The 11,494-nt window shown below is 43.7% G+C and overlaps 1 protein-coding gene across 6 annotated transcripts; it reads left to right on the top strand.

Moving 5' to 3' along the window:
• Positions 1–4,405: 4,405 nt before the first annotated feature.
• On the top strand, positions 4,406–9,051 carry LOC123143296 (uncharacterized). 6 transcript variants are annotated; one of them, XR_006470781.1, is made up of 5 exons: positions 4,406–4,783; positions 4,978–7,692; positions 7,799–8,101; positions 8,184–8,289; positions 8,372–9,051. XR_006470781.1 is itself a non-coding variant. In XM_044562158.1 (5 exons), the coding sequence occupies exons 2-5, from the start codon at positions 7,265–7,267 to the stop codon at positions 8,863–8,865; spliced, it is 1,341 nt and encodes a 446-aa protein (XP_044418093.1). In that variant the 5' UTR covers positions 4,420–4,783; positions 4,978–7,264; the 3' UTR covers positions 8,866–9,051. The 6 variants fall into 6 exon arrangements, 4 of the variants coding, with proteins under 4 accessions (XP_044418092.1, XP_044418091.1, XP_044418093.1 ...); XR_006470780.1 differs by having other exon boundaries at positions 8,362–9,051; XM_044562158.1 differs by having other exon boundaries at positions 4,420–4,783; positions 8,362–9,051.
• The last annotated feature ends 2,443 nt before the right edge of the window (positions 9,052–11,494 follow it).

Below are 11,494 nucleotides of genomic sequence, written 5' to 3'. Positions count from 1 at the left end.
GTATCCAATTATCTCTCCAGATGTGAGTTGAAGCTCCATTACCAATGCGCCTAATCAGTCCCTGTTTGAGAACATCACGTCCCTCCAAAATCGCTCTCCAAATCTGGCTTGGACGGTTGCCTAATAGGATTGATTGCCTTCAATTTCAACACTCAACAATTTACACTTTCCAAATATATTGTTTATATGTTAATTATCTAGTTGTAAGAAACGGGACTTGTTAATAAGTAATAAGTGTCCGTATGCACTGGATAAAACAAAACAAATGATCCAAAATAAGGTGCTAACTAACCGAGGATGTTCGATAATCCATATTGTAACACCCCGGCCAAACCCATCGTTTCCTGACCGTTGCGCCTGGCTACCACCTAGAATCTAGATTGGCCCCACAGACCAACATTAGTCGTTTCTGCTCACTTTGTCCTTACTCGAGCAGACCCGGGATCAACTCCTAGGTCGGTCGCCCATCCTAAAATTGCTCGAAGTCAAGCATGCTTGACTTTAAGGTTCCTTTCAGATGGGTTCCCGGAGAAAAAGGCTCACCTTGTTGATATGGGTAGTTTATCATTCCTATTGTAGTCGGGATGTGACACGTATGCATATGCCGATACGCGCAACAAAAACTGTAATAGGTAGAATTTAAATGTATATATTACTATACTCAATAATTTGGTGGTAAGCGTTGTCTTATGTGATAGAGGGAACTGGTGGATGGACATTGTTCAGCATATTTCGTGGGATATGAGCTTTGGTGTGTCAGGGAAAGCTAGGGCTTACTGATGTCTTATTAGATTTGAGATGAAGATGCAGTGGCTTGGCAAAAATCAGATATTCTGATGACACACACAACATGTCATGTGTAGTAGTACTTGGCAACAAGGTATTGTCTAGGTATGTTGACATTGATCAGAGCCTTGAGGAAAGCATGGGAGGAGGGCAAGTTTTAGTTTATGTGCTGATGTGTTCCTAGGGTTGAGCTGCCGCATGTTATTAGTCCACTAAAGCCAGACTTATAGAGCTCAAGTAGTGTTGCAGAAAGGGCAAACGTGAGAAAAATGAGGTTTCCATTTGATGAACAATAAGAGTATGATTCAAAATCTGATGATGAGGATTATGTGCCAGAGCTTTGTAGTTAGTGACTGCCATATATGACAGATCACAAGGTGCAAAAGATTCGAAGGGAAAGATAATTGCAGAGCCCATCGAGGATTCAGAGGAGGTGGACATGTAGTTGCCTGATTTAGATGCTGAGGAACTAAGACTGGACTTCAAAACATTTGGACAAGAGCACATGCTAAACCCAACATTCAAAGTTGGACAAGTATTTAGAACAGCACAGTTATTGAGAAAGGATATTAAGCAGTATAGTTGCGGAAATAATTTATCGATAAGTATGCCAACAAATGATCATAATAGACTTGCAACTAGGTGTGAGGAAGGCTGCCCCCGGTACGTATGGGCTTCATTTTACAACAGAAGCAAGTGTCCATGGTCCAGAGACTTGTTGATGTGCACGCATGTGCAAAAAGGTGGAAGGTCAGGGTTTCAGTTATAGTTTCATTGTAGAGAAGTACATTGCGAGAATTAGAGCTGACGAGAACATCAGTTTGAAGAATTTCTCAAGACTTGTGCAAAAGGATTGGAACATGAAACTAACCAGGTCAAAGTTTGGCAGAGCAAGGAGGTTAGCTCAGAAACTCATATGTGGAGATGAAGATGCATAGTACAGCATGCTCTAGGACTATGCAGACGAGGACAGAAGATCAAATCCAAGGATCACTTTCTACATTTCAATTATTATCTAGCAAGCGACGCCCAAAGCTTGCCTATAAACCGATGGAGGAGCTAGCGGTGGTCGGCATTTTTACACAATGTTGCACGGATAAATTAGCAAGTGGCGGAGGAGCTACCTCGGTGAGCTGTTGGCTAGAAGAAGAGAGAAGCGGCGAGGGGACAGAACATAGGAGGAAGAAAAGAAAAAGGCGAGGGATTCGGGTGCATTTGGGAAATTTTTGCCGGCCGCAAAATTTCGAAGAACCCCCTCAAGAGACCAACGATCATGACGGGATTCTTGGTATGCTAAGGTGGCCTCATACGCCGAGTCAAACCTTGTCATGTCAGGAAAATGTATACAAAAAACACGCCTGAGTGACGGAAAAATTTGTCAAACCGAAAATAACATTTCATGAGTTTAGTGATTACTTTGCACCGGCAAAACGAGTTCAGTTTAGTGTAGCTGAATTGTAATTGATTTTATATGTGTGCATCGCATAGTAAGTACTCCTCCATTTACTTTTTCTGTTTGCGTGTACCAAGGAGATCTTTATGAGCAAATTGCCCCTCCATGCTTTTGCGGGATTAGGGCATCTCTAACGTGGACCCTTGAATCACTTGCAACCATCCGGACTGAGTTGTCTGGATCCATTTTGTCATTCAACAAGGTCTCGCATCGGTCCGCCGACGCGCCGTCTGTCCATTTTCTACGAACCGGAAACAAACTAGGAGAGGGGGCTTTCATGGAGTCTAGACTACCGCCGCGTAGGACTCCTACAACCCCGACCCACTCAAATCCCTCTAGTCCACTTTTCTTCCACTTCGCCCCTGCTCCCATCTTGCTTTCATCCGACCCTCGTCCGGCACCGCCGAGGTACCTCTCCGCCCGCCAGCCAACCATCCTCGGACGTCCGCAGCCCCCACCCACACGCCTGCCGGCCTTGGACTATGCCGCCGTCCACCCAGGATCCCTCCGCAGTCAGGTACCCTTTGCGCCCTTGTCGGCGCCGTCCATGGCAGACACCACGTCCCAAAGGTGTTCGGTCAAATGGCATTGAGTTTGTTGTTGAACTTCTTGTTTCCTAGAGTAACATGATGGCAAGGTACTCAGTGATAAACGTTGAGTTGTTGTGCGATGCGTGATTCGCCGTATCTGTAGACTTTGTAGGCATGAACAAAGGCTCGACCTTTTGGCAAAACACAAATGCTTCGTCTCATGAGCAAAAGAACTTCGTGATCTACAACATGCACGTCATCCATGAATGCAATGTGAAGTCGCTAACGCATTGGTGGCACATCATCTCCAACTCCGTCATGAAGTTTGTGCGATTGCACTTGTGGAGACAATGTGGCCATCAGGCACGTCAACCATGGACATCGTAAGTTTGCTTCTTGTTGTTCTACATGTTGGTCAATTCATTGATTCACTCAATGTTGCAACTTGATAATCATCATGTCGTATAGTTAGGAAGCTCAAGGGGAACTATGTGTGGGATGACATGTGTGGTTTATGACTCTAGCATCGTTGAATTTGGAATCAATGAACACAAAAAACTTGTTGAACATCCTACTAACTTGGACGTAATATTTACAATTGAACTATTATTGTATTAGGGATATTTGCATGTTATTATAGATGAATTGTGCTATTTTCTATAATGATTTTGAGTGGGCATTTACAGGACATGGTTCGATGACCGGCTCCAGTGGACTGGCCCAGACCTGCGAACAAATACAACACCCGTGTTAGGGCAACCCCAACGCGCCGACGCAAATGGTCCACACGTGTTTGTTTAGGTCGAAACAGACGAAAACAACGACCCAACGTGCCGACGCAAACCCAAAATCCGACCGCTTATTGTCCGTCTGGACGCATTCCCAAGCCATATTTGCACCCAATTTGTGTCCACACAGACACAAGACGGACGCACCACGCGTCTGCTCGGTGTCCACCTCGGGCCGTGTGTCCGCCGCCCAACTACCCCACGCGGTCATAGTCAAAGCATCCACCTACCAAGGGCCCGCATGGCAGCGTCTGGAAGTCTCCGGAGTCCATGTCTTTTTTTAAATGCAAGCATGCACGGGGGCTCGCCCACCCCCGTCCACATCTAGCCACGCCAGCTCCCTCGCCGGTCGGGGACGAGCGATGGTCTTTTCCTACCAATCAACCCCCCTAGGAGCATGCACGTAGTACTTCGTTTCGATAACTAATAGATTTTTGCAATAAGTATGTGAGTTCTTTATGACTAATGTTGAGTCCATGAATTATTACTACAACAAAAACGGCTTGTATGGTCGCTTTTTCTGAGACGCTATTTGTCTTCGTCTCTACGCCCATAAACACTAGCAAGCTAAAGACGCTTCTTAAGACGTTTATAGGGTGTCACAAGCTTCTGCTTATAATTGGCTATTTAAAAAATAAGTATATAATTTTAATTAACTTAGAGACGATTTGTGAGACGTTTTATATGCGACTATAATCCTTCAGCGTGTGGGTGAGCTCGTTGCCGGCCATTTCTCTTTTTAGGCGTGGACTACCAAAGACTTTTGTGCAAAAAAAATACTACTACATGTATTGTAAGGTAATATAAAGAGTGACTAGGCCGTTGGCCCATGAGCCCAAACACACGAGCGACGTGGTGTCTGGTCAGGCGCGCGAGTAGCCGACCGCCTGAGCACGTCGTTTCCCTTCCTCGATTCCAACCTTTTCCCCAACCTAGCGCTAGCTGAAGGCTCCGGCGGCGGCGGCTGGCCCTCTCCTGCCTCTCCCTCGGTCCCTCCCCTCCCCTCCATCCGGCCATCTCACTCCCCTGCCTCGGCCTCCGGCGCCCAGCCCTCTCCTCCGCGGCTCCGCCAGGCGCCAGGCCACCAGTCCGCCTCCGGCCTCCCAAGCGCGGCGGCAGCCGGCAGCCGGCAGCGCCCTCCAGGCTCCAGCCACCGTCCTCGCGCCTCCCCGGCGCGGCGGCAGCACCATCCAGCAGTCCGGCCTCCGTTCCTCAACAGCCACAATGTACTGCATCTATTCTTTCCCTCCGTTTCTATTTTCTAAACAAATCTGAAGATTATTCTGTGATTGCTTGTAAATTTAAATTGAACTTGATTCATTTGATGCGTATGCTCATAAATGATTGCTGCTTACTAATTACTGTGTGATTCATTTGGTGCTCACTCTGGAAATTGAAATGTTTGTGCAATGTACATCAGACCCTGACGCCGGTTGGCCCCGGCACAACGCCGCTCCCCGCCAACGCCCCTCTCCCTCAGCTGCTGACCTCGGCAACGAGCTCACCCACACGCCTCTGCTGCCAGAAGATTGCCCACATAGTTTAAAATATTCATATGAACCTATGCTTAATGTAAAAGAGCATATGGAAAATTATAAACTGATCTATTTTGTTTTCATTACTACAGCTAGCAAAGGCTAATGGATCGAGGTTGGATGAGTAAACCAAGATCAACTACTGATTATAAAGAAGGTGTCGAGCAATTTCTATCTTTTGCCTTCCATGATGTTCCACTCGGTGATAAAATTCTCTGTCCCTGTGTAAATTGTGGAAATAAGGCAACGCAGAATTACGACGAAGTGAAAACCCACCTAAGATGTGATGGTATTCTTCAGGGTTATACAAAATGGGTTTGCCATGGAGAAGAGTATGATTCACCGTCATTTGCATTTGCTCCCATGTCAAATAACAACAACGATTTTCATATTCCGGGTTTTCCAGTGAATTCTGATGTAGAAGGCAGTAATAGAAGATTGCATGACATTTCTGGGCTCTTAAGTGCCATTTTCCCCATGGCTGACAGCTTCCAATCACTATCAAGCGCATCTGATGGGGAACTAGATGGTGTTCAGTCTGAATTTGAGAACTTGGAACCTGGTATGGCTGAGAATGTCAATACAACATCTGCAGATGATGATGCAATGAGAGAACAAGACATATACGCTAGTTTCCTCGAGGAAGCAAACACAGATTTATACCCTGGATGTGCAACATATTCGAGGTTGTCATTTCTTGTCACTTTATATCACATGAAAGTCTTGCATGGATGGTCACAGGAATCATTCACACAGCTACTTGGTGTATTATCGGTTGCATTTCCTCAGATAAACCTACCCAAGAAATATTATGAGGTGAAAAAAATCATACGCGGATTAGGGCTGGACTATGAGAAAATTCATGCATGCCCAAGAGACTGCATGCTTTTTAGAGGTGAAAGAGCTAACCAGGAGTCTTGCCATGTGTGTGGTGCCTCTCGTTGGCTTACCAATGAAAATGAGAAGAAAGATTCGGCAACTGAATCTAAGAAGAAGAAGAAGAAGAAACCAGCCAAGGTGTTGCGATATTTCCCATTGATTCCAAGGCTCCAAAGGTTATTTGCAACCAAGAAGACATCAACTGACATGCGTTGGCATGATGAGGGTCGTACAAAAGATGGATTGCTGCGATGTCCAGCTGATGGAGAGGCTTGGAAAGATCTTGATGCCAGATATCCTAAATTCGCTGAGGATCCCCGTAATGCGCGGCTAGGCGTTGGGTCTGATGGGTTTAATCCTTTCCGACTCATGAGTGCAAAACATAGTACTTGGCCAGTGATGCTTATTCCATACAACCTACCACCTTGGATCTGCATGAAGCAAACATCTCTAATTTTATCAATGATTATTCCTGGACCAAGTTCCCCTGGCAATGATATTGATGTATATTTGCAGCCGTTGGTGGATGAGCTGCAACATCTTTGGAAGGGTGTGGACACTTTTGATTCATGTACCCAGGAGAAATTTTCTCTTCGAGCTGCACTATTATGGACTTTGAACGATTTTCCAGCATTAGCTTACCTCTATGGGTGGAGCACGAGCGGTAAATATGCTTGCCCGTCTTGTGGTCCTTTTACAAGATCATATTGGCTAAAGAAGAGTAAGAAATTTTGTTATATGGGTCATCGCCGATGGCTAACACAGAATCATGTATTTCGGAGACGAAAGAAGGAGTTTGATAACACCGAAGAGATGGAACTTGCACCTATATCAATGAGTGGTAGCTCAGCTTTGAGAATGTTGCAGGGCAGAGTGTTTGTCTTAGGAAAAAAGGTTGTTGTGGCAAAGAAAGGGAAAGGGAAAAAGAAGGGCAAAGACAGTGAAAAAGGAATTGAAGGTTCTGAAAAACAGAAGTGTAAAAGAGCGCCTAACAAGAAATCAGGTAACGTCGCACGTAAACCTGAAAAGAAGCCTGAGGATTGTTTCAAAAAGAAGTCGATATTCTTTGATTTGGAATACTGGGAGCACAACAAGTTACGGCACAATCTAGATGTAATGCATATTGAGAAAAATGTCTTCTAAAATTTAATTGGAACCTTACTGGATATTGATTCTAAAACAAAGGATGGCCTTAATGCACGACTTGACTTAGGAGAAATTGGAATTCGATCTAGCCTTCAACCTCATGAAGGTGATAAGGGTAAAACTGAATTGCCGCATGCACCTTTTAATATGTATAAAGAAAAGAAGGAGATTCTTTGTACAGTGGTTAAGAAGTGTAGGACACCTGATGGTTGTGCATCAAACTTTTCGAGGTGTGTGAACATGAAAGAATTGACATTGACTGGCCTCAAAAGCCACGACTGCCATGTTATTCTACAAGACATCCTTCCTGTGGCACTTTTACACTGTTATCCCAGTAAAGATTTCATGATAATAGTTGTTGAGCTGGCTAATTTCTTCAAGAAGCTATGCTCCAAAGTGTTAGATGTCTCTGAGCTTGACAAACTGCAAGAGAGTATTGTGAAGACACTTTGTAATATGGAAAAGGTTTTTCTTCCATCGTTTTTTACTGTCATGGTACATTTAATGGTGCATTTAGTTGAAGAAGCTAAACTTGGTGGCCCGGTGCATTACAGGTGGATGTACCCTCTAGAGAGGTATGCCACTTTGATTGATTTGTTATTTTCCACAGTGCATCTAAGTATATGATTTGATTTATTGTTTCCCATTATGCATATAACATTGTTGTTTTATGATGTTCAGATCATTTGTTTGGCTAAAGTCACTTGTGCGCAATAGAGCTTATCCTGAAGGTTCTATTGCTGAAGGATATACTGTTGAAGAATGCTTGACCTTTTGTTCAAGATTTCTAGAAGGAACCACACGTTTCACAAGAACATCTAGGAACCCTGATCCTTCGGATAATACAAAGGGCATGTACATGTTTGATAGTGTTGGTGAGCCAATTGGAAAGGCTGTCACTATAGGCCAGTTGGACGATCAGCTTCTAGTTCAAGCACATAGATATGTCTTGCGACACTCTGATGAGCTTGATGATCTTCGTAGGTGTGCTTCAATGTTGTCTCCTATTTCTTTTAATTTTCACAAGTTGGAAAAAATCATGATGTTATTTGTCTTATTATTACAGAGAATTTCTGGACCAAGAGAAGAGGAAACCGGGTAACTTAAATTTGACGGATGATGACAATGAGGATTTGATTAGTAGACACTTTGCTGACTGGTTGGAACAAAAGGTATAATTCACCTTTAGCATGTTCCTTCACTGTAGTTCCATGTGAACTCAATGTAACCACTCTTACATACAGGTTATACTAGATGATGGACTGGATATCACAGAAAAGATAAGAGCATTAGCCGCAAAACCAAGCAAATGCGGGGTGCGCTATAGTGGCTATATAATTAATGGTTTCAGGTTTCATACTATCAGTCGCGAGACAGGACACGTGACACAAAATAGTGGTGTCGTGAACCTTGCTGAAAATGGTGTGTCCTATTATGGTCGGTTATCTGACATCTTCGAGTTGTCATACAAAGATTACAAGGTGGTCTTCTTTAAATGTGATTGGTATGATGTTCATCACAAAGCTGGTATTATAAGAGATGAGTTTGGATTCACTCATGTGAACTTCTCCCGAAAAATACATACAGGGGAGAAGTTAGAGGATGAACCTTTTGTATTTTCTTCCCAAGTGGACCAGGTCTTCTATATCCAAAATCCGAGAAGTGAGAATTGGAATACCATGGTGAAATTCAAACCTCGTGATATTTTTGACATGGGTGGAGAACCATCTTCAGATGAAACAGAGTAGTCTTTGTGTTTTTAGCTTGTTATCTGCAGCTAAGATATAGGTTTAGCAATTGTCATCCATGCTCCTAGGTAGAATTACTCCAACATAATTATTCTAGCTGGGTGGATCTTCTTCGGAATGTATGTTACTCTGTGATGAACGAGCCTATGGTCTTTTTTTAATGTGTATGTTCCCTTTTGTTATGAATGAGTTGTATGGCTGTCCGTTTAGTTCTTTGAACAGTTTTTTAACTTTCACTGACAGTACTACTGCTAAATTTTGGAACCTTCTGATGAAGTGTGCTTCAGGTTAATTTGTCCTGATTGGATGCTTCTTTGTGCTAGTTTATAGAAAATGAAAGTAGTCTAGTCAATATTTCAATAATATTTTGCAAGTGCATGACATCGACTTTGCACGATTGACATCCCAGTTAACCAGAAAAAATTATAGTAAATAAAGATGGAGAAACTAGAAAATCATAAAAATCAAACGCAGTAAGGGATATTTCGTGAAATCAGTGAAGTGTTACAGTAACTAGTACATTTCTTTTGTTATTTTTAAAATCCTGGGAACGGCCACATATGGCCGTTGACTTTCATAAAAAGTTAAATTTTTTGGGGGGAAAATCAAATTTGAAAAATGTTTGCGATCTTAAAAAAAACATGAATTTGAAAAAGGTTCACGCCTTCTGAAAATGTTCATGAATTCTAAAAAAGTTCACCAATTCAATGAAATATAATCACAAACTAAAAGAATGAATTTAAAAAATATTCATGATCTTGAAAAAGTTTCGCGAATTTGAAAATGATTTATGGTTTCAAAGCTTTTTTGCGAAAAAATGGAATTTTTCACTAATTAGAGAACAGTTCACAAATTCAAGAAATGTTTTTGAACTTGAAATTATTGTGAATTTGAAAAATGTTCATGGTTTGAAAAAAAATATTCACAAACTTAAAAAAATTTAATTGTAAATAAAAGTTCACAAATTTGGAAGAACTCCAAGAATTTGAAAAAGAAAGAAAGAAAGGGAAATAGAAAAAATAGAAAGGCAAAATAAATAAAAACTAAAACAAAAGGTAAAAAATAAAAGATAAAAGGAAAAAAAGGAAAACCCAGGAAAACTTAGTAAAACCTGACCGAAATAAACCTAAACAAGATAAAGATAACCGACTTAAAAAATCTGACAAGCTTCTGTATGCTTCCTACAACCCAACCAAGGAAGATTTTGGGGGCCTCGAAACCCGGGAGCAAGAAGGAGGTTTGCGCTTGTGCCTTAGTTGGGACGATCATTTATAACAAAAACACCATGGCGTGAGATGCTGCAACCGGCCACGCCGAGAGCTGGAAATGGTGACGGTGGCCCTGCTGGACGCTCGAGCCAACCACACGATTTGCAAGAATCGGTGTGGCAGGTTTATTTCGGACCAACTGCATATTTGCTCCAACCGGAGTTGGGTGTGGACTACGACCGGCGGCATGAGATGCTAGAAATGAGTGGCAGCGCGGTGCTTCAAGTGAGGTACTACGTTGATCATTGCTACAAGCGTAAATGAACACGGGGACTGAGAAGCCTACTCCGGTCGATGCGCCACATTGAAGCAGTGTCGGTCTGCGTGTCCTGGCTATTTAAGCACAACGCCAACCCCGGCCAACATACATGTTGAGGAGGAGCCCCTCCCCTCTGATGAAACTGCTGAGACCAAACCGGATGTCGCGTCAAAGAGGAGCCACCCCCTCACGCAACACGTTTGACCGTTTCAACCGACTGGCATCACCGCTGCGTCGCAACTGGCGTGACAAGGTCGTGAAGGAGGAGGAGCCCTCCCGGGCGCCTCCTCCATTACCTCGACATGGCGACGACACATCGTCATGCAGCACCCTGACGTCGGCCAAGAGGGTGGCACAGGAGGAGGAGCGGCAGGAGTGGCGCAATTTGGGCCACGTTTGCCACATCGAACGCCGACACCGCGAAGATGCCGACACTGCATCAGTGACCAGCTGGTCTAGATTAGCTTGGAGGAGTCGTTGCGTGCCGCCGGTTCCGTCGCTGACATGGGCTAGTTGAAGGGATGGCACACTGGTGCGGCGTCAGCGGTCGACACGGCAGCGCACGGAGGAGGGCCAAGCTCAACTTTGATCTACCACTGCCTTTATTGTTTTTTATTAAGCTATATCGATATTACTTGGATACGTATATTACCCAATGAAATTTGATATTTTTTGAAAAAAAAACAAAGCATAAGGATAATCCAATAAAGGATACACCTAAAAAAATTATTTATCAATATATGTGTTTTTTAACACATCCATATATGTGATTACTTAGAGCTCCCAAACTATTCACACTTAATTAAATTTGGGCTTCCCGGAATATTTTTTCTTAATAAAATTTGGCGCTACACATATTTTCTTTACCGCGGGAAAGACTTCGCGCGTCTCTGCTATTTTTCCTCCCCACCATCTTCCCCACCTCCCCATGATCCAACTTCCCGATTCCAATCTGCCCGGCATCATGAACCCGCGCGCCGCATTCCCGCACACCGCGCGGTGGCAGCCTCATCCTCAAGCGCTGCCCTCCGCCGCTAGCTCCGCTCGCCGCCGCTAGCTACGCCCGCCGACGACTCCCTTCTTCCTCCATCAACAAGGTCGC

The sequence above is a fragment of the Triticum aestivum genome, chromosome 6D (assembly GCF_018294505.1).
Source record: "Triticum aestivum cultivar Chinese Spring chromosome 6D, IWGSC CS RefSeq v2.1, whole genome shotgun sequence".
In the NCBI taxonomy this organism is placed as follows: domain Eukaryota; kingdom Viridiplantae; phylum Streptophyta; class Magnoliopsida; order Poales; family Poaceae; genus Triticum; species Triticum aestivum.
This window is presented reverse-complemented; position numbering and strand designations above follow the sequence as displayed.